The 21,385-nt window shown below is 54.1% G+C and overlaps 1 protein-coding gene across 6 annotated transcripts in view; it reads left to right on the top strand.

Moving 5' to 3' along the window:
* The window catches only part of RXRG (retinoid X receptor gamma), a 150,822-nt gene that overhangs the window by 102,420 nt on the left and 27,017 nt on the right, over positions 1 to 21,385 (top strand). The window contains exon 1 of one of the 6 annotated variants that reach the window (XM_066371374.1): positions 9,487 to 9,744. The exons of 4 other annotated variants lie outside the window; for them this stretch is intronic. In XM_066371374.1, the coding sequence (XP_066227471.1) occupies positions 9,696 to 9,744 (49 nt within the window). In that variant the 5' untranslated portion in view covers positions 9,487 to 9,695. Of the gene's footprint in view, positions 1 to 9,486; positions 9,745 to 21,385 lie in introns of those variants that run through there. One more of the 6 variants, XM_066371373.1, reaches the window with a different exon arrangement.

Below are 21,385 nucleotides of genomic sequence, written 5' to 3'. Positions count from 1 at the left end.
TCCAAGACCTGCAGGTGCAGGTCAGCTCTGGTGTGCCTCTATCTCACGGCCACACTCAGCCCATTCTCCAGAACCTTCCCCTGACCAGCGCCTGGGCCTCCAGCTCGCCAGGGACAGAGGTCTGGATGGGTCAGGCAGGGATTGCAGCTCCCAGGTGAAAGGGAGCGGAAAGGGCACAGAAGTTGGAGTCAGAAGAGCCGATTCCTAAGTTCAACATGGCCATGTCACCATTGTGGCTTGAGGACATTGGTCAGGCTGTAAAAAGGCGTGGACGCTGGCCTGGCAGAGTGACCAGGAGGTTCCTATGGACAAACGTGACACTGGAAGGTGGTGCACAGTCCCCGTTAAGGCCTGGCCTTCTTCAGAGACTGCTCTGGAAGGCCGTGCTGCTCAGAGTTGACTGCTCATGGGAGCTGTCTGCAGACAGAGCATGTTAGGGACACCCATGACCGGGCATGCTCCAGCCCCTGAGATTCTGAGGCAGGGGGTCCAGGCAGGACCCAGAAAGCTCTGAGTTCAGCAAGCCCCCCTTCCCCACAGAGGAGGCTGATGCAGACGTCGCCTGGATCCTCTGAGCAGCCCTGCAGCAGGGCGCCTGCCTCGGACCCTGTCTCCTTCTGCGAGTTTCTTAACGGTGTCCCAGGGCTGCTCCCCGCTAAACGGGGGCTGGGATCTCTTCTAAGGCTGATAGAACACACTCTACAGAGGTTTCTCAAGCTCTGTCCCATATTGCTAATACGTTCCAAATTTACAGCCTTTCTTGAGCGATACACACCCCCCTGGGCTTGCCTGCCCCCAATCACCCATTTTTCCACCTGGAGCTATTTCTATTCATTTTTGCTCCAGGGCAGAGTGACCCGGACGCTGGTGGTAGATACATCTCTCACCCAGGTCTTGCTGAAGTGAGATGCTTGCTGGCCATCTGGGCTTCGCTGCCCAGATGTGGAGGTGGTCACACAGTGTTTGGTTTTGGCAGGACGACACCTGTATCCCGGCTGGCCACTTGCTCAGAGGCCTTCCCTGTTACAGAGAACACTTTGGCAGCCAGATAAATTCTCACGTCCCAGCCAGTAGCCAACACCCTTTCTGACGGCAGCCCCCGTGGACTGGGCTTTTAATGCCATTCCGTGCTTGTTTGTAAATACGCCAGGAAAGCATTTTGTTGACCACCAGGTGTGACACACACACGTGGGGAATTTCATTACTGTGGTTTCCATGTTTACGAGAACTTGCGAGGACACGAACACCCAGGGAACGGAGCAGGTCGGCGTTGCCCGAGAACTTCGTGTCCTCTCCACTCTTTGCTGGGGGGAGGGGCTTCACTGAGGACATGCCGTGGTTTCCACTGCCACACACACATAGCCCATGGCCCCTGGACCCAGTCAAATATAACAGACACTTGCTCTTATGTAAATATAGCTCACAAGTGGTGAGGCCGCGGGCCTGAGTTGGGGTTAGCGGCGAGGTTTTGCCCATCCCTGTCTGCTCCGCCCTCCTCAGCTGCCGGAGTGCCGACCTGCCTCCCTGCCGTCCCTGGAGGTATATTTAGAGCCTCTTCCCCTAGACTCAGAGAGGACCTGAAAATAGATCTCCTGGCCTGCATGCAGTTGGGTGGACGTCTCCAAATCTCCACCTGTGTAGAACAGTGGACTGGCGGCAATAGTGACCACCCCAGCATGACTACCTCCGTCTCGGGGTCTGGAACAGGCCTTCCCGAGGTCTGCTGGTAACACCCGCCTCTTTGGCTGGGGCTCCTTGCCTCGGGATGAGAGTACCCCACATTGGTGCCACCGGCATCTCTCTGGAAGGTACCAGACGGGTCCCTTGGGTCTCAACCCCGTTCTTCTCTCAGTGGGACCACGGTTGCTCCGAATTTCGAGAGTTCCCCCCGAGCTTTGCCATGGCAGTCGCGTTGGAGGCCTAAGGGAGGGTTTTGGGGTCATGACTGGACTGGGGACCAAGACCTGGAGACAGCTATCTGGGTAAGCGTCCCTTCTGCCTTGAGAAATTTACAGCGACGCCAGTTTCTAGTTCAAGGTTGTTACAAGTCACCCTTAAACTCTTCCCCATCGGGGCCGGGGCAGGAAGGAAGCCAGCCCTGTTCTGAGCTGGACTCTCAAGCATCCGCTCTGGAAGCACATATTGAGCGCCAACTGTGTTCAAAGCACAGGGCTAGATCCTTAGACAACGTAGACACGAGGAAGAGGTTGTCCCTGCACAGAAGAAAAACATTCCAGTTTAACAACCATGAGGATACCAACAGAAATTAAACTTGTGCTGTCGTAGATACTTAAGACTTTTTTGGGGGGTGGGGGAGAACAGTGGAAGTACTAACTCTTTGTAGGGAAGCCGGACAGCAAAAACGGACTCTAGGTGGTCCCTCCGATGGGTCAGACTTTGACAGCGGCGGGGGTGTGAGCATGTCATGCTGAGAACACCACGCCAGCAGACCTGAAGCCAGTGGTGTGAAGCCTGTGCGGCAGATGGCCTCTCTGCCACGTCTCCCATGGGCAAGAGCTTCTTGGGGTCATAAGCCCCGGTGGTGAGCACTGGCAGATCGGCCAGGTGGGGGGGGGGCACAGGGGCCCCTCGGAATGATCCTGGGAGCCGGTTTCTCATGTTCTGCTCGTGGGCCCTTCTCAGCTTCCTGTTGGAGGAAGGTTCTCTTTCCTCAAGTCTATAGTTCCCAAAATCTGCACTCGAGGATCACATCGGGGGGTCTTTTAACTGTTCTAGAACCCAGACCACCACCCTGGACCAATGGACTCATCCCTGGAAGTGGACAAAGGCCTCTGCCATGTTTTTAAAGCTTTCTGGCCGATTCAAATGTGTACCCTGGAAGGGAACTCACCAGTGACTGAGCAAGTAGCTCAGATACAAATGTCCCTGGCTGCAAAGCACTGTGTAGATAGAGCGTGTGCCTTTGGACACATCTTACGCCGTATGGCCATGGCCTCGTGTGTTTTGGTAGCTGAGGCAGTTGACACTTGAAGTCAGTGAGCCCCCTCTTTCTGAATCCTTTCTGTCCTCCGAGGAGCTCAGTCTCCGAGACAGAGGCCCTGTGCTAATGTGGGCACCGGGCCCGTCCACACCCAAAGCTGTGATTCCAGGAAGAGTAACCCAGGAAAACGACATCCGGGCTGCACAGAAGTGCTGGAAGCGGGGGACACTCATGTCCTCGTGAGCTGGCATCGGGAGATGTCAGCTTACTCAATGAACCTTTATTCCTTCATTAGTCACACACTTAATGGGATTTCTTTCTGTGTTGGGCTCTGTTGGGAAGGCTGTTGGGGGAAAAAAAAAAGACCTGGGCTCCGTTGCCAGGCATTCGGGTTGGCAGTCTAGTCAGAAGGGTTCCCGGATGCATTCCTGATATAATGTTAGAGGAACATGTTGAGTGGCCAGGAGTGGTCCCAGCCACCGAGTGGGGGGTCCAGGGGAGAAAGCGTGGTTCAACCAGAGGGCCACCTGAGGGCTGCATGAGAACCGGGTCGTATTTGGACAGAGAAGAGAAGGAAGAAAGGCTACCGAGTAGAAGGGGGGGATGAACACGCATGTGATGATGGCTTCCGGGTGTCGCCATTGGAAAATGGCGGGTCATCTGGACCTGGCTAGCACGTGAGGGGAGATGAAGCCAGGAAGGGAGGTCTCCCCAGCCCAGCGGGGACGTGGCGTGGTACACCCCGGATCCTGGCCAAGACCGTGGCTCCATGGAAGTCCTAAAGGCCAGATCTTCTAAAGGGGACACCTGGACATTTCACCTACCCCCGGCTTCTCGAATGCACTGAGCTCATTCCCTCCTTGGGGCTAGGAGACCCTCTGTGTTCTCTGCTTGGTCCACCCCCTTAGACTCAATTCTACCCATTCGTTAGATCTGAGCGTAACTGCCATTTCCTCAAAGTAGTCTGCTCTGATCTTCCAACTGAAATTAGATTCCCTGCTATAGTCTTTCATCTCATCCAATTATTTCCCTTCATAGCACTGATTATGGCTTATAGTGATAGATCTGTGTCTGTGATGACGGATGGGCTTCCTGTCTCCTCTGCCAGACTGCGTAAGCTCCCTGAGGTCAGGAGCATTATATACTTGGTCCCTTGGCCCATTCCTGGTGATTATCATGTAAAAGGCTCTGAAGAAGTGTTGGCTGAATGATAATTGAATGAATGAGTGCCGGAGAAGGGGAAAACTGATGGGAAAACTGATATATAGACTCCCCCCTCCCCAGCCCAAACACACATAATGTAATAGAAACACAACAAGAGAAGGACCATTGTTTGGTGAAAGATGCATTGGCTAAGAGTCAGAGTTGGGGGCTTTTTTTTTTTTTTTAAAATTAAGTGAGAGGAGGGGAAGCAGAGAGACAGACTCCCACATGTGCCCAACTGGGATCCACCTGGCAAGTCCTCTAAGGGCAATGCTTGCTCTGTTGCTCGGCAACTGGGCTATTTTTAGCACCTGAGGTGGAGGCCATGGAGCCATTTCTCAGTGCCCAGGACCAACTTGCTCAAACGGCTGAGCCATGGCTGCAGGAGGGGGAGGGGGAGAGGTGGAAAAGCAGATAGTCACTTCTCCTATGTTCCCTGGCAGGGAATTGAACGCGGAACATCCACACGCCAGGCTGACCTTCTACCACTGAGCCAACCAGCCAGGGCTCAGGGGACTGGTTTTTATACCTATCATTTCTGTCACTGCCTAGTGGAGAGAGACCACAGCCTGAAATAGGATTGTTAGAGTAGCTAGCTTTCCTCCTCTGACATCACAGCCATGGGCTCAAACCTTTCATTCATAATATTGGGATCATACAATCTGCCCTGCTTAACTTTACTATTTGGGAAAACCCGTCAACGTTTTACATGCTGTTACCTAGGGAGAGTACGACACAAATAGGGACTTAGTAATCTGCATCAACAGCATGGAGGTATTTGTGTCTAAATTTTACATCTCATGTCTGTGGGCAATTATCTAATATGCAACTTTGTTTTTCCTTTATGTTCTCTGCAAGATGCTGTGTTCTATCACCATTGGTCCAAAGCAAAACAATAAATTAATCAAATAAATGCATGAACAAGACCTGTGGTAAAAAGCTATCATCTTTTATTACCTGGTGAACATAAGCGATTTGGCCCACCCTGCATCAAACACACAGGTGGAAACACGCCCTCCGCGTTCATGGAGCGGCCCTGTTGGCTTTTGTAAAAGTGGAGCATGTCACATAAGAGGACTAAGCTTGTCAGGGGACCTGCGAGGAGTGAGCTCAGGTAGCGTCCTTGTGAATGAATTTGCTAATTCCCACTGCAGAGCCCCCACCCCCGCGGGACCCGGAGTCCTTGGCCTTCCGTTTGACACCTGAGTGAGCGCTCAGGAACAGCTGGAGACAGTGGAGCGGCTGAAGTCAGCGGGGCTGTCTGGGAAGGGCTTACTGGAGGATCACGTTGTTATGTCAACAACGGTCTGGGACAAGACACGGCGGTGCCATTCAGAACGTGTGGATTAGACACAAAGGCCGTGTCCCCCCGTGTCTTGTCTTGTGGCTTGTTATAGGACGTGGAGCCATGAGGGAGGGAGATGTCACAAGAAAAGCTTTGGTAGAAGCCCGTCAAGCACTTTCTAGTAAAAAAAGATAAATTTCAGCGAACACCTACTAGTGTTTCTAGCATTTATGTGGGGAAGACAATTTGTGTGGAAACACAGTGGACGGCAGGAACGATGAACCAGAGGCTGGAAAGAACAAACAAACTGTGCTCCCACGTGAGCAGAGCACCCAGACCAGACGGGGCCGTCGGAGAAAGGAAGAGAGAAGAAAACAAGAAAGGGTGACTTTTTTGGGTTTGCCCAGAACTTCATAGTATAAAACAAACAGAACCCCCCTACCCACCCCAAAACCAAGCACATGCACAACCATCATCACAAAACCCAGGAAACCAAAACAAAACCCAGACATTTCGATGAGGCTGGCAGGGCGGGCATTTTCCCAGAGGAGACGTGAATGAGCTTGCCAAGGTCACAGGGCTGGAGCCACGGAGCTGTGTGTCCGTGGGCCTGGTGGCGACTGTCCCAGAGCACTTTCCAGAGAGGCCAGGCCGAGGAATCCAGGCTGCGTTCTGTGAAGCGCGTGCCTGACCTAGGGAACGTGCCTGACCCAGGGAACGTGCCTGACCTAGGGAACGTGCTGACCTAGGGAACGTGCTGACCTAGGGAACGTGCCTGACCCAGGGAACGTGCCTGACCCAGGGAACGTGCTGACCCAGGGAACGTGCCTGACCCAGGGAACGTGCTGACCTAGGGAACGTGCCTGACCTAGGGAACGTGCTGACCTAGGGAACGTGCTGACCTAGGGAACGTGCCTGGCCTAGGGAACGTGCTGACCTAGGGAACGTGCCTGGCCTAGGGAACGTGCTGACCTAGGGAACATGCCTGACCTAGGGAACGTGCTGACCCAGGGAACGTGCTGACCTAGGGAACGTGCTGACCTAGGGAACGTGCTGACCTAGGGAACGTGCTGACCTACGGAACGTGCCTGACCCAGGGAACGTGCTGACCTAGGGAACGTGCTGACCTAGGGAACGTGCCTGACCTAGGGAACGTGCTGACCCAGGGAACGTGCTGACCTACGGAACGTGCCTGACCCAGGGAACGTGCTGACCTAGGGAACGTGCTGACCTAGGGAACGTGCTGACCTAGGGAACGTGCCTGACCCAGGGAACGTGCTGACCTAGGGAACGTGCTGACCTAGGGAACGTGCTGACCTAGGGAACGTGCTGACCTACGGAACGTGCTGACCTAGGGAACGTGCCTGACCCAGGGAACGTGCTGACCTACGGAACGTGCTGACCTAGGGAACGTGCTGACCTAGGGAACGTGCTGACCTACGGAACGTGCTGACCTAGGGAACGTGCCTGACCTACGGAACGTGCCTGACCTAGGGAACGTGCTGTCCTAGGGAACGTGCCTGACCTAGGGAACGTGCTGACCCAGGGAACGTGCCTGACCCAGGGAACGTGCTGACCTAGGGAACGTGCTGACCTAGGGAACGTGCTGACCTACGGAACATGCCTGACCCAGGGAACGGAGGCAGGCAGAGTCCATCACAGACCACCAACAGGCCATGGCGACATTGACCTTGGACACAGCTCTGGAGAGAGCTTTTTAGGGGCCAGTTCTGAGTCCTGGGAAGCCCCCATTTGCCAGCAGCAGTTTGCCAAAGGGCCAAGTATGTCGGAATAACTCGCTTCCCTCCCTGCTGGGTGTACGATAGAAGATGTGGTTTGTGCCCCAGGAAAATGCATGTTCCTGGTACCTCCGTGGGGAAGGGGGACGGCGGTGGAGGGGGCGCCGGATGAATGCGCACTGAACTTCAAGTAGAAGGGGACCTTAGAATGCATCTAGCCCCGCCTCCTCATTTTACAAACGAGCAGGACATGATGAAGAGGCCCCATCACCATCACCATCGTCACACCGTCGTCACGGAAAAGAGCAGCTACATGTTCACTGGCCTCTCTGGGACAGTCTGGGTGCCTCACGTGTGTGGACGTGCTTGGTCCTCCCGACAAGCCCAGGCAGTCGGTCACTGCGGCCCAGGGCACTGGGTAACTTGCCAGCGCTGTGAGGCGGTAAGCTGTGGAGCTGGGACCCGTGCCCAGCACTCTGGCTTCCGCAGTGGCGCTCTGTCCGCAGATCCCACCTCTCTGGGCCACATCACTAGAAAGTGGCGGGCACCAAGGGTCCAGGGTCCTGGCCGGAGGACCTTCTGGTGGGGGGCTGTAAGATGTCGTGCCCTCGCTGTATCCTTTTCAACAGCGCTCCCCACGGGCTGGGTGAGATACAGGGATCAGTTCCTCAGCTCTTCATGTTATGAAGTGGGGGTGGGGATTAGAAATAACCAGATGGAAGAAGCTGGATCCCAGAGACCTGGGGTGGAGAGAGGGACTGGCCCCACATTTCGTGTCAGTAGGATATCGGGAAGGGGGTGCGTGCCAGCCCCCGAGCTAGCTAACTGCCCGAGAATGGGATGGAGCCCGTGTCTAAAGAGACAACTGGTCCTGGTGATGGGGGGAGGAAGGTATCAAGTCCATTTTACACGAGTTAACATGTGGGGCTGACGCTCCTGACTTTTGTTCCTTTTCTGGCCCTTCACTCTCAGTTTTTCCTCCGGGATCTCCTAGCATTGGAGTCTTGATATTCTCCTGTGGGGCTCTGATTCAGCACACCCCCTGGCTCTCTCTGTCCTGGGCCGGATCAGGAGAAACGCTTGGATACTTGTTCCAGCCCCCCCCCCACTATCCCCCTGGCCCTAGGGCTCTGACGCCTTGGGCTGTGCTGACAGCACCCCCCTTTTGCCAACACACAGCACGAGGAGGAGATTTGTACCATGTCTGGAGTATCACATCCAAGTCTGGGGTGGCCCTGTTCTCTGCCAGGAGGGCAAGTCTGGGAATTCAAGTGCCAGCCATAAGGATAGGCTGTGGGCACAAGTGGAGACTCGGGGACACATGGAATGACTACAGGTGCCGCGCGTGCCTGGAGAAGACAGACAGACGATGGGCATGGAGATCTGTGTCTGAATTTGCACCCTCACGGGACTCTCTTGTGTGGCTCCAGGGAGGTGCCCGGAGCCAGTCGACAGAAGCGGGCGGGAGAAGGGGTGGATTTCAGCTCAGTAAAAACTTCCCCATGGTTAGAACTGTCCAGAAATGGAGTGGGAGGGGGTAGTGAGCTCCCCGTTGTTGGAGGTGTGCAAGTATAGGCTGAGCAGTGCCTTGTCAGGAAAGCTGTGTCACAGACCCTGACCTCAAAGGGGTACCTGGCTCTGTGGGTCTGTTCCACCCAAAAGAGTTTCTGTGCGAGTGAGGACTTGGCAGTGCGCTGACAGGGGACGTAGGTGAGTGCGCCCTCCAGGGAACCGGCAGCCAGCACCCAGCCCTACCTGGGATGTGAGCCCGGCTCCCTCCTGGCTATACTTTCTCAGGCTTCCACTCTGAGATCCAAAAGCCTCCGGCGGCACAGGAGAGAGTCCCACCCCAAACCCAAGGGCTGCTCTGTTTTGGTTTCCAGTGCTGGGGATGGATCTGTCCTCCCCTGACCCGCACCTCCCAGGCCCGGTCCCAGATCCGATGGCAAGTGCATCAGATAGAGAGAGCAGCCGGAGTGAGAAAAAAATGCATTTTAATAAAACCCCATCGATTTTTGTGTGTGTGTGGGTGCAAGTCCAGGAAAAGGCACCTGAAGAGTCTTCATTCCCTGCCACCGCCCCCTCTCTTTCTCCTGACCTACGGAGGGGCGGTCACACATCGATTGGCTTCCTAGATAATAGATCGTGCCACCGGTAGGAACCTCTGGGGACCGGTGGGGAGCTGGGAGAGTCACACGCAGCCGCCCAGCACCGAGTTAATCAAACTAGCAACAGGAACTCAGACGGCGGCGGTATTATGCGTGATTACTGACAGGCACCAGCTGCCGCCGCGCTCTCCGGCTGCAGCGCGCTATGTGGCCGCCCCGATCGAGAGGCGGATTCCTGGCTAATCCGGGAGGGCTGGCCCAGCCCAAGCTCCTGGCTGCTGCTGGGCGGCGATGACCACTCTTGGTCGCCCAAGTTGAAGGGTGCGTGGGGGCCTGTGCCTGGGGGGCCCGGGGAGGGGTCCCCCCCTCCTGCGATCTTCGGAAGACGCGCGAGAGGACGATGAGCTGAAAGAGCCAACATGTACGGGAATTACTCTCACTTCATGAAGTTCCCCACCGGCTTCGGCGGTGAGTGTGGCGCCTGTCTGGACCACCTCAGGAGACGGAGGGGGCGCGGCAGGGAGGGAGGGGGCAGCGGACGGGATGAGTCCCGAATTCTGCGTGTGCCCGTGCGGGCACAGAGCGACTGCGTGTGAGTGAGTGTGCGTGTGCACGGGAGAGGGGAGAGACTGCTGTGGGTGGCGGTACACATGTGCACAGAGCACAGGAGAGGTTGAGGCGGGGGCCGTTCTGGGGAGCATCTGAACACTTGAAGACAGACCCTGGAACCAGAGAGAATTGTTGCAGCCTGCGTGTTTGTTGTAGGTGTGAAAAGTGGAGAGTTCAAAGAGAAATGACCAGGACTACTGACGATCTAGCTTGCAATGAGTGTAAAAAAAAAATAAGGGAGAAAGGGAGTTTGTCTTTAATGCCCGGGACACTTCTTAGCAAGGGCATGCTTGTTGTATTTGAAAGCAGATTTCGCTCTCCATGTAACACTTTCATGTGCCACAGTGATTTTCTTCCTGTTGTCTTCCCTTTTGATTTGCTAATAGCCTCTGGTCCCCTCCCTGCTGTCCTCAAGTCTGTGGCAAGGGTCACTGCTATCTCCTCCAGGGAGGGTCAGGGCTGGCTGCAGATCACTGAGCGGAGCAGGCAGGGCAGGTGGTCACACCTCGCAGGGGCTGCCTCCACCCCCAGGCATATGGGCCCTGGGAGCTCCAAGGTCCCCCGGGGCTTCGAGTAAATGGAACCAGCTGCCCATTGACCTATCGGCCTCTCCCTGGTCAGCGGTGGCATGCCGTTCCTGCTCCGGGGGGGGGGGGGGAGCCCTGTAGGTCCTGTCCTGTCCCAGGTGCTGGCTGGCAGGACAAAGCAGAAATTCTTGTCAAGTCTTGAGAACAGAAAAGTCCCTGCTCTCCTGACTTCCTGTGCCCGGACAAACAGGGCAACTCGTTCGCAGGCTTGGAGTGAAGCGTGGCTCCTGTGCTGGGCAGGACGCTCTGTGAACTGTGCTAGGAACTCACAAGGTGACATGGTCCTGCCAGGCGGGGCATTAGGCCAGGGGGGTTTGCTCATTCATCCAGGGCCGTGGGGTCATGGTTGTGAGCCAAGCATGGTGCTAGGTGTGGGTATACAGATGTGATCGAGACATGGCCTTTTGCCACTTGGGTCAGGTAGACTCATCACACAGGGATGCAGGGCACTGATGTGGGGGTTACTGCTTGGACCCAGGGGGGTGTGGGGCTGTGGCCGTGTTCCTGGAAGAGGTAACGTTCAGGTTACTGGGGCCGGTCTTGTGACATGGCCCAGTGAGTGCGGTGGCCAAGGCTGTGACCTGGACATCCCAACTCCTGTTCATAGTTGGGCAGCTGGGTCCTGGGTGTGAAAAGTCTTCTCAGCTCCCACTTTGGTCCCGTCCACTGCAGGGCAGCCCTTCCACCTCTGGCCTATGAGTTTGGGTGTCTGAAGAGCATGCTCACCCCGAGATCCTCAGGTTCCCCAAGTTCTGTGAGGTTAGGCCTTTGTGAATGCTTAGGAGACCCACTGCCACAGTTGGGGTGAATAAAAGGCTGAAGGTGGAGGGATTTGGGGAAGAGAGCTAAGGTAAGGCGGGAGAAAGGAGGTCAGAGCCAACATTCAGTGGGGCTGCTTGATGGGTCTTGAAGGGCTGGCACCCTGGGGACCTCTAAGGGCCCCTCAGGCCCTTCATTGTACAGACGTGTAAACAGGGGTCTCAAGGATGCAGGGACTAGTCCATGGTTGAGGGAGGCTGAGTGGGGGAGCCCTTTCAGAAAGCCCTGGACTCAAACTTATAATAGTATCCCCTCACTCTGATATGGTGACAAAAACATGAAAGAAGGGAGAAAGGAAGGAAGGAAGGAAGGGAGGGAGGAAAGAAAGAAGGAAGGAAGGAAGGAAGGAAAGGAAGGAAGGAAGGAAGGAAGGAAGGAAGGAAGGAAGGAAAGAAGGAAGGAGGAAGAAGGAAGGAAGAAAGGAAGGAAGGAAGGAAGGAAGGAAGGAAGGAAGGAAGGGAGGGAGGAAGGAAGGAGGAAAGGAAAGAAGGAAGGAAGGAAGGAAGGGAGGAAGGAAGGGAGGGAGAATAGAAGGAAGAAAGGAAGGGAGGATTGAAGGAAGGGAGGGAGGGAGGGAGGGAGGGAGGAAGATAGAACTGAGTTTCGTTCTCAGTTTCTCACTGACTAGCTGTGTGATCTTAGACAAGGTATCGACCCCCTCCAAGCCTCAGTGTCTTCATCTGTAAAACAGGTCTTATAGTCCCATCTTCAGAGTATTGCCTTGAGAATTAAATGTGCTGACTCCCGGAAAGGCAGCTGCTGGAGCATTGTGGGTATGCTGGGTGCTTAATGAAAGTTAATATGTTCACTCCCTCCATTTTACCTAAGTGCTAACAGGCAGATGAGTTTAAACACCCATCACGACTGTGGAAGGGTGAATTAGGGATCTGGGGGGAGAGAAAATGACAACCACAAAGCCTGTAGGTAGGTTGGTGGTTCAGAGTGCCGTCATTGTGGAGCTCTGAGTTCCTGCGAGCTCCGGAGTTGGGCACAATTCCATTTGAGATGAAAGGAAGCCCAAGGGCAGTACGCAGCCTGGAAGTAAATAAGTGGATATGCGGGAGGGGAGGGGAGAGGTTATTGAGGTTGGTTAACCCGGTCCCCTCTGATGCTACTCTGTCTCCTCGTTGCTGGGAGAGAATGATTATTTTATTTCATTTTGTTGCTGATGGCCAGGTAAGAGCTGAGGAGACAAGGAGCCTGAGGACGGGGCCCCACCTGCAGGGAGGTCAGTCTGGGGACCTACAGTGGGGATGCAGGAGGGCCTACCCACTGGGACAGGGAAAATGACAGGCAGGAGAGGATGTCACCTGCAGCCTCCAGCTGCCTTTGCCCCGACGATGCAGTGAGTTGTGTAGCACTCCTGGGCTCACTTGGCATGTCCCCCTGCCCTGTTACGTACTAGCAGCTGGGGCCTAAGGGGCTACAGGAATTCACTCGTGTGGGATATGCCCAGGGAAGTGGTGTCACCCTCGGGAATCAGCACCTGGGATGTGTGTCTGGGGCTATGCTTCCATCTGTCGGACCGGTATCCGACAATCTGAACAAGACGCTGATCAGATCGGCCAAAGGGTGGTGACTGGCTGGGTGATAGCAGTAGCCCCACAAAGGGGCCCACTGTGCCCACTCCGGCCCTGCCCTGTGATGAGGCGAGAACCCTCATCTTCTCTGCCAAGTCCTGGCTCTACCAGCTGCTCCGGAAGGGATTTGTTTGCCTGGATCAGACAGTTGCTTCTTCTGAGAAGCCGGCAGCAAACAGCCTGTAATCCCCCATCCAATTGTGCGGTAATCGGCAGGGCCCGAAGGCGATTGGGGGGGGGGGCTCTCCTTCTTCTCACGCCACCCCTGCCAGTACTTGACCAGCTCAGCTAATGTAAACCTCACAACAACCCTCTGAGTGGGCACTAGTGCCATCACTGCCACGCTCCGCCTATGGATGAGGGCACGGAGGCAGTACGGGGAAGCACCGTGTTCAAGGTTCCGGTGCTAGGGAAGGCACAGTTGAGGACTGGGACCAGGCGTCTGGCTGCAGAGTCCGCACCCACTGCGCTGCCCCTGTGGCCTTCCCAGGGGCGTGGGCTTGCTCTGGGAGCTGCAGGCAGTGTCACACTCCACCTGAGGGGTCGGGGTCCCTGCAGCCTCCGCACAGACTACTGGCTGCAGACTCACGGTCTCTCCTTTGAGGAGGAAAACACAGGGTAGCTTAGTGGTCACTCTGGGGCCGTGGTGACCTTTGGAGAATTAATTGGTGGCTTCTTCTGGGGGCCTCCTGATTTGCAAGAGTCCTTACCATCTGTAACATAGTCCTTCTTCTGCCTAAGAATGAACATAGGGGAGGGGTGGAGTTGGAGATGCTTGTGTGTGTGTGTGGGGGAGCAATATGATGATGATGATGTGTATGAGTGCGTGTGTGTGTGTGTGTGTAATGTGCATGTGTGTGGGCAACATGAAGATATGTGTACACATGTGTATGCATGTGTGGGGGGAGCGTGTGCGTGCCAGAACATATTCTTCTCTCTGCAGATGTGTGGGTGGCTGATGGGGACCTCCTGTGGGTGTAAGTGCTTAGTGGTTAGGGCTTCCGTCGAGAGGAGTAGCTGTTTATGAGATTTAGGAAGGCACATATTTAGTATAAACTTTTTTCTGGAATATTTACAGTCTCTCCGAGAGATGGAGAGCTGAACAGCGAGCGAGGGGGTGGTGGGGAAGACATGAGCTCAGGGACCGCCAGCTCCCTGCCTCTGCCTCCTCTGCATTCTGCAGCCGGTGTGGCTGTAGAGAACTCAGCCACCAGACCTGGGGCCGGGGTGTCCCAGCCCCAGAGGAAGCAGGGCCATTGAAAGCAGGACACATGGAGGCCCAGGGAAGGCCAGTTTATTTTCTAGAATGCCTGGGTTTGAGCAGCCCTCATGAGACTGACCCAGGTCCTGACTCACAGATCTCCACAAGAGCGAAAAGAATAACCAGCATATATCAAGACACCTACTACGTGCCGAAACTTTTTCCAAGGGTGTGATGTGCACCATCTATTTTTTTTTCTTTCATTTTAAGTGAGGGGAGGGAGATAGTGAGGCAGACTCCCGCATGCACCTGGACCAGGATCTACCTGGTAACCCCCGTCTGAGGCTGATGCTCGAATCAACTGAGCTATTTTTAGCGCCTGAGGCTGATGCCCTCGAACCAACCAAGCTATCCTCAACACCTGGGGCCGATGCTCAAACCAATAGAAACACTGGCTGCAGAAGGAGAAGAGGGAGAGAAGGGGGAGAGGGAGGGGGAGAGAAGCAGATGGTTGCTTCTCCTGTGTGCCCTGACTGGGAATCAAACCTGGGACATCAATCAATATGCCAGGCTGACACTCTATTCACTGAGCCAACTGGCCAGGGCCAAGTGAGACGCACCATCTCAATTAAAAGTGTCAAGGGTCCCCGGAGAAGGGGTGCTTATATTACCCCCCATTTCCCATTTTACTCAGGAATGTCCAGCCCCAGGGAGCCGGACCAGGCTGTGCTTACTTTGTGCTCCTCACAGCTCACACAGGGCTCATAATGCACTTTTTCCTTTTGAACACGAATAATTGCAGCAGATGCGTAAAATGACTGGGGTGGGGGTGGGGGCTGGGGACCGGGACCTGGTGGGAGCTAATACACAAAAATCTGATTGGTTTAGGTGGACCCCACTTTATCCTAATACATGGGACTCCATGTTACCTTCTGGAGCAGGGGTCAGCCAACTTTTTCTCCAGAGAGCCAGGTAGTAAATAAACATCCTAGGCTTTGCCAGCAGTAGGATCTCTGTCTTAGCTGCTCAGATCTGTCCCAGCAAGAGAGCCCGTGTCATCAATGCATAAGAATGTGTCAATGAAGGCACTGGCCTGTGCCGCCTCCTGGGCGGTGTGCCAGCCCCCCCCCCCCCAGGGATCATTCTGGAACAAGTTTATTCCCATACCTGATTGTTCTCCTGTTTGCAGGGGTCCCCAAAGCCAGCTTTTCTCTGGCATCCCCTGTCACTGATCTGAACCTTCAGAACTAGACAGAAGGAACAGCAGGTCACCTGACCCCCCTCAGTACAGATGAGGACACCTGGGAAACAGGTGTAGTGGCTGGCCCAGGGTCTGTAGCTCTTTGTGGCCTTCCAGCTGGGTATCCCTGAGCCCCCTATGGGCCATCGGGGCTGCAGGAAGAGGAGAGGGGTCTAAGCCACAGACAGTCCCCCTGCCCCCCCCCCCACTCTTTGGTAAAATCACTCAATACCAACCACACAGGGTCTGGGTTCACCTTCCACAGTGTAGGGACTCACTACAATAAAGCCTGGAAGATGATAATGTACACTAGAGTTAGTCTCCCTTCCCCATTTCAGAAAACGTGGAGGCTGCGGTACTAACTTCAGCCAGAATTTTGTTGGCAGGTTTTTTCTCAGAGGGGGCGGCCTCCTCCTAAAGCATCGGGCTGTCCACCTGGCTGTGCCGAGGAAGTGAAGGTGGTAGGACATCGGTTCTGCACCAGTCACAGGAAATTAGTTGTCAATAAATCACCCCACGCGTGAGATTTGGCAGAACGAGAGCCGTGACCCGGGACCTCTGATTCCCGTCATCTTCAGGAGACCACGGGGCCCCTGTCTTGTCACTGGCTGTGACCGAGGGAGGGCCAGGGAGACAGCAAGAGCTCCCAGGTTCAAGACCAACTCAGACTCCAGACGGGATTTCAGAGTCCCACATCTGAACTTACAATGTGGAAGGGCCTGTGATGGTTAATTTAAAAGGTACTCAGAAGAAGTCAGGGGCGCGACAGCAGAGATGCTGAATAAATACGTGGGGATGTTTTTTGGGGAGGTTGGTGGCCTGGGGTTCATTTCTGGGACTCGACATCTCCCGTGTCCCTGTTTTTACTGGTCACTAATGTCATGGCGATGCAGGTTCTTTCTTGGAGGATTTGCAGCTCATGTCTCCTGTGTTTTCTCAGTCTTAGGAATATGTATATGGGGGGGAGTGGACAGAGCAAAGGTTAGAGGTCAGCAGCAAGGATAGAAGACCCGGGACTGCCCCAGGAAATGCCAGTCCGTCAGCCATTCCGCACACGGTGGGACATGGGAACGGAGGCCCTCTGCCCTGAGGGGCGCTTATAAACTAGTTACAAGGTCTGAAGTCTGCAGAACATTTGGAGGTCGGTTGTTTCTGGAAAGATTTCTCGGGGCTCAGGTGAAGTGAGTGACCCAAGGTCCTAACCTGAGGACAGATGATGCCATGTGTGTCTCCCAACAGTGATGTCACAGTGGACAGATGTCGGTCACTGTATTTTTATTTATTTATTTATTTATTTATTTATTTATTTATTTATTTAGTATTTTTCTGAAGCTGGAACTGGGGAGGCAGTCAGACAGACTCCTGCATGCGCCCGACCGGGATCCACCCGGCACGCCCACCAGGGGGCGATGCTCTGCCCATCCGGGGCGCCGCTCTATTGCATCCAGAGCCATCCTAGCGCCTGAGGCAGAGGCCACGGAGCCATCCTCAGTGCCCGGTCCATCTTTGCTCCAGTGGAGCCTCGGCTGCAGGAGGGGAAGAGAGAGACAGAGAGGAAGGAGAGGGGGAGGGGTGGAGAAGCAGATGGGCGCTTCTCCTGTGTGCCCTGGCCAGGAATCGAACCCAGGACTCCTGCACGCCAGGCCGACGCTCTACCACTGAGCCAACCGGCCAGGGCTGGTCACTGTATTTTAAGGTGACCGTGGTCTTTAGGGACAGAGAGTCCTGTTCAGAGGCTCTGGAGAGCACATCTGACCACAGAGTCCTGCGAGACAGAGAAAGGGAATGAGGTCTTGGATTCAAGAGCTGGTGCGGACATAGTTGGCATTCAGGGATTCCAGGAACAAGGTGGGGGGCACCCTCCACAGATGCCGGGAGCACTCACTGGCGCTCATCTCGAGGGACCGAGTGGTGCCTGGTGCCCCATATTCAGAGCTGGTTTTGAAAAACAGGGCTGGTTCATGTTAGGGGTGCACTTGTCCCCACGCCCTGTGCCTCTCGTGTGTTAGGGGTGGTATGATACCCACGTGTGCCACCAAGGTTCATAATTTGGTGTGGGGATGAGGAGAGGTGGTGTGTAAGCAAAATGCCATCAATTCCATGCAGAAACATTGACAGACATTATGCTAGACTAGACTTGGAACCTAGGTCTGTAATAATTCACAACGCCCTCTGAAGGGTCACCCTTTTCATTCGGAGCCTGTCTCCTGGTCAAGTGGGGATAATTTCTGACTTACTGGAAACTCTGAGCCAGTTGGCAGCTCTAATGAAATGACCATGGTGGTCTCCCGCAGGGGCCAGCGTCTCCGCAGTGCCCAGCCCGGACTTGGCACCTAGTAGGCACTCAGCAGATACGTTTTGATGGAACCAGATACTAGGGGAAATGGCAGTCATAGATTTATAGAGAGCGTGTGAGTGAGACATGGTTCTCAGTGGGTTAGAGAAGCCCACACCTGTGAGCCAGAAGACCCCCGGGTTTTTGTCCCGTGTGGCCTTGAGCCAGTTGGACACCACCACTCTGGGACATATTTTCTCTTCTGTAAAATGAGGTGGTGCCTCCAGTCCCCAAAAGTCTGGTTCCTAACCCCAAAAGCACTATGGTCTTATTAATATATGATGCGGTGAGCTTGGAATGGTGATGAAATTTTCGCAGTATGAGCTAGTTTGTTTGTATTTGCTCATTCATCAAAAAAATAAATAAATACCCCCCCACCACCACCAACCTTCAAGCACGTAAGATGGTAGAAGTGTGGCAGTCTATTTAAATTGCATCTGTTTTCAAGCAATTTAAAAAGCATAGTCGGAGCGTCATTAGCATATTAACGGGGTGTTAATTACAAAAGAGTCTTTGAAAGCAGATTTTTATAAAATCCCCACTTAATAACCATTAGCTTGTAGAACTTGGAACACAAACTCTTGACGTGCGTTACTTAGAAGTCATAAAATCGTAATTTAAAAGTAATCTGCCAACTTGTCACGGATTTCGACGGGTTTTTTCTCTCAACTCATCCAAATGAGTGAGGTTTTGCTATAATTATGTATAATGCTGGTAATAATGAGGCTGCTTATCAGTCTCTGCCTGCTTTTCCCTCCTTCCATGGGTGCAGATTTTAGGGGAGGGAGAGCGGAATGAGGGGAAGATAGGGGACCACCCACCCCTCTCTTCCCTGCACTGGAAGAGGCAACGCCAGCCCCCCAACAGGAACAGCCAGCCAGCCAGACTCCTTTTTGGGGAATTGGAGCTGCCCCTTATGGGCGCTGAGAGGCTGGCCGGCTGGTTGGGGACAGCACGCTGGGAAGGGGGTTGGTCAGCCCTTCAGCGGCTGCACCCCTGAGTCCTCACGTTCATGTGAGAGGCCAGGGGGTCTGAGCCTGGGGGCAGAAGGAGGGTCTCCCTTCCGTCAAGTTCCTTTATTTCTCAGAGAGAGAGAGAGAGAGAGAGAGAGGCCAGCTCTGCCTCTGCTCCCCACTCCCTGAGAGTCCCTGCGTCTGGGGTCCTGGGATCCACAGGGGTTCGCCCGCAGAGTCTGTGCTCTCCCTGTCTCATCTCAGAATGGCCGTGTGTGAGAGCGCTTTTGGATATGCAGGGAGCGATTCAGATATAAAAAAGGCGTGTGGCAATGCCCTGCGCCAAGTGACCCTGCCCCTCCTGCGGGAGGAGGAGGTGGAGGAGGGTGGGGGAGGCTGGACTGAGCGGGGCGGGGCTGGGATTGTGAGGGGCTGGGGCTGGGTCAGGATCCGTCCGGAGGGTCCTCGTCAGCAAGTGCCAGGGCCCGAATCCTGAGAGGGGCTGCCAGTTAGGTGGGAAGGGCAGGAGGGGGACAGACATGGTGCAGGAGGAGTTGGAGTCAGCCCGTTCTTCCCGTGGGGGTGAGTGTTGGGCGGGTCTGAGTCTTGCTAATCCTTCAAATGGAATTTTCAATGTGTCGATTGAGAATGACAAGGAGATTAAAGAATACCCCCCCCCCCACTTTTCTAAATGAAAAATGTTTTATAGTTACTGTAGATGAACCAAGGAAACTACAACTTAGGGATTTTTGTGTTTTGTGGGTTTTTTTTTTTAAATGATTCCCCCCCCCCCCAACTTTACCAAAGTTTGTAGCTTATACCTCAGTAGAACAGGGATATTTTAAGTCACACAACTATAGACAAACTGGAACAATACTGTTTTAAAGGGGTTTTCCCCCTTCCTTATTATTAGGGTTGCTGATGTATCAGGAGGAAACAACCTAATTTTGTGTAGGCTTCTTCTAAAAGTTCAACATTCTTTGTCCGGAATTCAGATTCTCAGAAGAAATGTCTTTTACACACAGACATGGACAACAGTGTGGCGATTACCGGGGTGGGGATGGGGGGAGGGGGAGGAGGGTATGGGGGTGCGTGTGCGGGATAAATGGTGATGGACGGAGACTTGGCTTAAGGAGGGTGAATGCACAGTGCGCTGTACAGGGATGTGTTGTAGAATCGGGCACCTGGAGCCTGTATAATTATCTTAACTAGTGTCACCCAATAGATTCAACTAAAAAGAAAAAGAGATGTCTTCTACAGATTTAAAAATAAAAGGTGACTGAGGAACCACTATCAGGGACTGCACAGAGGGGGTCAGGACACGCGAGGCGGGGATCAGAATCCGCTCCTGCTGCCTCTCCCCGAGACCTGGGCGCCACCTGTACCAGTGACCAGCGACCAGCATGCTGGGCTGAGCAATTTCTCTGCCCACCGGTTTTTGCATCTGTTGAAGAGCAACGTACGTGTTCCAGCCTCACGGCGGTAGGCACGAAATGCATCAATATCCATAAAGCGTTTCAAGCCGTGTTGGGCTCCTGGTCATCGCTCGCCCGATACTATCTACTGTTGCTGTGGCTGTCCCTCAGTAGGGGAGATGACGTGCTGACCTCACCCGACAGACAGCCTGTCTGTGCAGCACAAGCCAAGCTGGGAAGGATGTGTGAGTCTTCCTGCCTAAGCTGGGGCAGGAAGAACGGGGCCAGGTGGGCGGGTAGTCTCTGGTGCTCAGGCTTGCCCCGCATCCCTCCCCAGGAGAAAAGGCATGGATCTGGCTGTCCGATGGAGCCCACTGTGGGGAGGGAGGGGTTGAGTGGGAAAGGACCTGAGCTGCCCCCTGACTTCAGAGGGAGGACGCTGACGCTTAGAAATAGCAAGTGTTTCCCTCTGCCCCCCCCCCCACCATGGGTGGGTATCAACCATTATCAATGATTCATTGCAAGTTTCCATCCTTAGCACTGTTGCTAATGGGACAGCAAACTCTCTGCCCTGCACAACAGCAAAGGGGTGGGAACGCCAGGCTGCCTGGGTCCAATCGGATAGACCCATGCGTGGCATTTTGCTTTCATTGGCTGAGGGCGAGGTTGCTAAGCAACTTCCTCACCTTGGTAAGAATTCTCTAGTTCTAAGTACCCAGTTTCTCTTTCTCAGTAAGTCCCCCTTCAACACACACACACACACACACACACACACGCACACACGCACACACGCACACATGCACACACACACTTCCTTATTCGGAGATGTCACAGGTTTGGGGCTGGGGAAACATCAAGGACATAGATTTCTTATGCAAATAATTTCTATTGATTAAACTCTCTATATGGTTGAATATATTGATTGGCAAAAAAATATTTATCCCATTCATTAATTAGTCAACAAATATTTTTTCAGCATTTACCATGTTCCAGGCACAGTGCTGGACACCACAGTGGTAGCTGTTAGCAGCAAGGGGATGAAATTGAGAATATGTGAGCCTTATCAGGTGGTGGTACAGTGGATAGAGCACTGGACTGGGATGCAGAGGACCCGGGTTTGAAACCCCGAGGTGGCCAGCTTGAGCATGAGCTCACCAGCTTGAGTGCAGGGTCACTGGCTTGAGCATGAGATCATAGACATGACCCCATGGTTGCTGGCTTGAAGCCCAAGGTCACTGGCTTGAGCAAGAGGTCACTTGCTCTGCTATAACCCCCCCCCCCCCCCCCGGTCAAGGCATATATGAGAAAGCAATCAATGAACAACTAAGGGGCTGCAATGAAGAATTGATGCTACTCATCTCTCCCTTCCT

This window comes from Saccopteryx leptura, chromosome 2 (assembly GCF_036850995.1).
Source record: "Saccopteryx leptura isolate mSacLep1 chromosome 2, mSacLep1_pri_phased_curated, whole genome shotgun sequence".
Lineage (NCBI taxonomy): Eukaryota > Metazoa > Chordata > Mammalia > Chiroptera > Emballonuridae > Saccopteryx > Saccopteryx leptura.
The sequence above is the reverse complement of the archived record's forward strand: the minus strand, read 5'-3'. Positions and strand labels throughout refer to the sequence as shown.